Source organism: Ricinus communis, chromosome 10 (genome assembly GCF_019578655.1).
Source record: "Ricinus communis isolate WT05 ecotype wild-type chromosome 10, ASM1957865v1, whole genome shotgun sequence".
In the NCBI taxonomy this organism is placed as follows: domain Eukaryota; kingdom Viridiplantae; phylum Streptophyta; class Magnoliopsida; order Malpighiales; family Euphorbiaceae; genus Ricinus; species Ricinus communis.
Genome location: NC_063265.1, coordinates 7461440 through 7466784, shown reverse-complemented (window position 1 = coordinate 7466784; position 5345 = coordinate 7461440). Strand labels below are relative to the sequence as shown.

General features: G+C 26.7%; 1 protein-coding gene across 1 annotated transcript; it reads right to left on the bottom strand.

Moving 5' to 3' along the window:
• Positions 1-1682: 1682 nt before the first annotated feature.
• Positions 1683-2599, bottom strand: LOC125371292 (non-specific lipid-transfer protein 1-like). Its single transcript, XM_048379887.1, has 2 exons — positions 2162-2599; positions 1683-1971 (listed from the first exon to the last, which is right to left on the bottom strand). Exons 1-2 carry the CDS (start codon positions 2500-2502, stop codon positions 1962-1964), a joined length of 351 nt encoding a protein of 116 aa, XP_048235844.1. The 5' UTR covers positions 2503-2599; the 3' UTR covers positions 1683-1961.
• Between the last annotated feature and the right edge of the window lie 2746 nt (positions 2600-5345).

Genomic DNA, 5345 nt, shown 5'->3' with positions numbered 1-5345 from the left:
AAAACAAAAAAAAAATATATATATAGTAGAGAAATTAATAAAATCTCACTAAATTTAAATAAAAATTCATTTTTATATTTCTTTTATTTTTAGACTGAATGAAGTCTATATATATAATTCTAAAGATGTTTAGACAGATTCTTAACATGTGTTTAATATAAGATTTTACTATATATCAAAATTATTAATATAGCATTAACTAATAAGAAATTTCATTTAAACCAAGATAGCAAGATTTTAAAGATGGTAAAGAAACATAATTACAGAGCAGAGACAACAAAATTCATGAACCAAAAAAGACAGCCAAGTTCTGAACACAAAATGAATGATTCCCAGGGCTTTCCCGGGTAATGCCTGTGCGACCCAATTCAGCAAAAATTAGTACCAACAGAGTTCCTTCCCACAATAAGGAAATCAGAGATAATATTTACACATTCAGCTTGCACTACAAAACTTTCTAAGTTTAACAACGATTGTAATTCACAAATTAGCTATTTATATTTCCTTCACTTTAATTATTTTTAATTTATATATAAATTATAAATTACTTTTTTATACTATTATCTCATCTAAAAAAGTTAATTCCAAACTGTGCCGAAGTTAAGAAATATGAATTTTTTAGTTAATATCATAATTTTTTATCACTATTTTTTTAAAATATTCTCATTAAAATTTCAAAATATAAAATATAAAAATTTATTACATGTGATAATATTTATATTATTCAATAAAAGCTATTTTTGATAAATACTTATTAAACTAGCAATTAAAAAGAAAAATGAATTATAATTTAAGGCAAACCAAAAATAACCGATGGACTGTCTTTCTGGAGCAAAGAGAGTACTTTTATTAAAATAACTTTATTAGATATTTTGAAATTATCAACTATTCATATTAATTTTGGCAATTCATCAATTTTTGCCATATAGTTTTTAACTATTATCAAGCAAAAGATTTAATATTTTATATATATATATATATATATATAATAAAATTATAATTTTGAAATAAAAATATATTAAATTTAAGATGATAATATTTATATTAATAAATAAAGGGTATTTTTTAGTATTAGTTGTTCAACTATCCATTAAAAAAAAGAATTATAATTTGAGATGGATAAAATAGAATAAAAAAGAAAAAAAAAAGAATGAAAGGAGTATTAATAGTTGGTTATCTTTTATTCTGAGAAAAGCTTCTTGTTTTGTGAGAACTGAGTAACTTTATGTGCAACCACTTCTTAGATACATTTCTACGTCTTAATAGAAAACCTTGAGCTAGAGCTGGAATCAAATTATTAGAGGTATTAATTTAATGATACCTGGAAAATTGTTAAAACAAAGAAATTCTTTGATCTCCAAATCTTGTATAATAAAATAATCATTGAATACTTTTTATTATATTTTCTTTTTCTTGAGAGGGATAATTCTCTGTTATTAATCCAGTGACAGCTGCTAAAATTTAGATAATGCCACTATTTTTCAACATTTAATTGCTCAGATATGCAGCTTGTAATTAGGATTTAGAAAATAATAATTTTGTAGATAATTCATACATGTATATTTACAAGTGGTATCTTCCTACTTTTAATTTTTCTCATATTTGAACGATTTATTATTTAATTTTGGCCGTATTATAGTTGGTCAATGCAGAAATTCAGAAGGAAAAAGAAGAAGATAAAATAAAATAAAATAAAAAACCCATAAATAGATAGAGGGACATGTTTTATGACATACAAATACAAGGTACAATGGAGTCAAAGACAAGTGAAAGAAGTAGAAGCAGAAATGACATTAACGACAATAGAGAAGAAGTTTCGCTAAAGTGGAAACCCCCATCTCAATGTCAGCTATGGACTATTGGGTACTTGTAGGTAGAAAGCACCCCTTTTATTCTTCTTATCACAGCCTCTCTATCTCTGTCTCTTTGACCTGAAAATTGCTTTACTATATTTCTCCACTTCACTTGATGCTGCAATTCAAAACAAGATTACCAGAATTACTTCCACTTTCTTTATAATTAAGATGACAAAAGATAATGCAATCAGCGGTTTGACTTAATGGCACAAAGTCTGCGCTGAGTCGTGAGGTCTCGAGCTTGAAATGCAATCAGAATTGAAAAGAAAAAAGGAATAACAGATAGCTAAGGTTAAGAAATATACCTGTTGCAGTTGGTGGACAAGCTGATCTTGTAAGGAATGTTAACCTTGCATTTTCCAGGGAGAGACTCAGCCAAGCCAGGCTTGAGCCCTGAAATACCACCGGCAGCATTTTTCAAGCACTGGCAAGCTGTTTGACGGTCAGGTGTAGTTCTAGCAGCGCTGTTGATGCCCCTCACTCCATTGCAGCATGCAGCTGGTGGCATCGGTCCTGCTGCACCCTTTAGGTATTTTAGGCATGGACCCAGAGAACTGGCGACTTGACCGCATGTTATGGCTTGGGTAGTCATTGGTGCTACCACCATGCAAAGCAGAAGAAGGCTAACCAACTTAATACCCGCCATTGTTATGATGAATAGGCTAAATTGAAAGCAAAGAAATGATTTCTCGTATTGTGGTTTGGAGGATCAGAGAGAAATAAAAGTTGAGTGATTGTGAAGGGTTGCAGAGTTCGTTTTTATATAGAGGAAAAGTGGAGTAACGTGCCGTGTGAAAATGAGGGCGCTATAAGCCAAAGGCATGGATGGGTAGGTGACTGTTGGATCCCTTATTCAATGCATTAGCTCACTCATTGCCCGCTTCTAGGCTAAATTTTACCTTCTACCGACACGTTGATTGCCCTCAATTCAACACTTTCATCAGTGAAATTCTTGAATTCTTTTTTGTTTGGTTGAGGCATAGGCTGGTTAACTAGATTTTCCTGCTTAAATTATTAGTTAAAACGCAACCCTCATAGATAGTTCTAGTGATCTTGTTATGAAGGCACAAATTAAGCATGAAGATGTATTTTTAAACTGAAGGAAGTGAAATAGTTGATTCACATGCAAAATTCATCCAACCAATCTCTAATTTATAATTTAAATTAAAGACAGCTAAAATATTTAGGTGGGATCATGAGTTTGATATTCCGGTTTGGTTTTGCATCTTAAGGACCGACCAAAATCAATTACCACAAAAGCAATCCCATATGGTTGTTTAAGTGGCAAAAACACTTAAAGTTGAGAGAAAAGGTTTTGGGTTTAAATACTATCTCTGTTACGTAGTTTGGAACTCATTAGACTAACTTAAGTGGTAAGACCACTATTTTTAAAATAGAAAAACTTTTTATTTAATTCTTTTTCATATTAAATGAGTTATCACTTTTATAATGAATACAAAAAGATATCTAATTTCTATTATATAGTTTCCAATTCATCAATCTCCAATGAATAGAAGAATTATAAATCTTATCCTTTTTTAAAGTCCTCGTATGAATTATGTAAATGATATGTTTTCAATTTAATCAAAAATACAAATTCATTATGATTTTGAAAAATAAAACTGTCATATACGGTTAATATATATATATATATATATATATATATATATATATATATAACCATGAAGTTAAAAAGAAAAAAAGGAGATGGAGAGACCTTAATTTTAAGACAAAAAGAGTTTTAAGGATGAACAGGTAATAATGATAAAAGAAAAACTTTAAGAGAACACTGTACTTCAAATCTAGAACATGAAAGCTAAAATTGAACCTCATACTATTATTGGTTGAAAAAGGGTGACTATCAATTATCAATTAATAGCACATTTTCAGGATATGACGGTGCCAAATAACATTTTATTCCATGAGCAGATGTGGTTATAAGACAGAGATGTGACAAATTAAAGGAAAAGTATAATATATAAAACTATTATTACCGTTGATATGGCACGATTTGTTAATAAACAAAAATATTATTAACACTGTGGCATCACATCAAGCATTACCGAAACAAATATAAATATTTTCAAATTATTAAAAAAAATTATTTCTATAAAAACAATCTAAAAAATAAGTGATTAGCAAAAAATTTCATTTACTCTAAAAAGTGAACAGCAAGAAAATTCATTCCGACTTATTATTATTATTGATTTAATATATTAATCTTTTTAAATTTTTTATAAACTGTTTTTTGTTTCTTAATTTATTCCGAGTTAAAGCATGAATTCATATATTTTTGTAAAAGAAATTTCAAAATTTAAAAAGTAATATAATTGAAAAATAAGGTTGAAAAAGCACAATGCTAAAGTCTTTCTCGACACATCTTTAACTTAGAGCAAGAACTCTATCCTTATTGAAGCAATATCTCCTTTTTTTTCTTTAAATAATATGGTCAAATTTTATATACAAAGTGGGGTAGCGTGCATTGATGATTGAAGGAGTATTCTTTTTATTATATATTATGTGGAGAATTACAAAGAGAATGACTGAATGGAGAAAGAAAAATTTTTCGAAATAATAACATGGGCTCTTTCCTTGAAAATAATTTTAATATCACTTTTAAATCTGAATATGGATCGGTAAAATATAGTTATCATTAAAAAAAACTAGTACCGTACTAAATTTTTATTTTTTCAGATTAGAAAAATCAAAATCATATTAAATATAAATAGTATCATATATTGTATTAAATTAATTTTTTCGATATAATACAAGTTGGTTATTCATTGCTATTTTAGTATTTGCATATTAATACTTGTAGATATAATTATATATTTTATTTTCTCTTTTTATAATTTTAAATAGTTAACACGAGATAAATAAAATATTTTTATAATGTCCTATAAATAAAATTATAAATATTGCAAAAGTAACAAATTATAAAATAATAAATATAGAAAAAACTAAGAATCACATTACATGGTTATAGGAGCGATGTTGTGTGTTATGAGAGAAAAAAAAAAGAATGGCAATATCTTGTGTTGTAAAAAAATAATTAAAAATAATGGGTAATGAATATTTAGTTTAATTTGTTATTCACAATAATAAAAGAGAATAATAAATAATTAGATTTTGTATTATTTTATTTATTTTGAAAATTAATTTAATACTAATTTACTATATATGCATTTTTTTTAGAACAAATATATATGTGTTAGAAAGTTTTTGATATATGTTAGCAAATTTATTTTATCCATATAATAAAATATTTTCAGTTCAGTATAGTTTAGTGCAAAAAAAAATTCAGTTTTTTCAATCCTAATTTTTTAAAAATAATTCTTATAGGAAAATTTATGAGTAGCAAATGATTGAATAATGGAAATTGGTTCTTAATACTTATTATCTTACGTCTATAACAAATTCTTTTGTTCTACAGTTTTATTATTATTATTATTATTATTAAGTTCCTGAATTAAAAATTAGAAAAGAGCA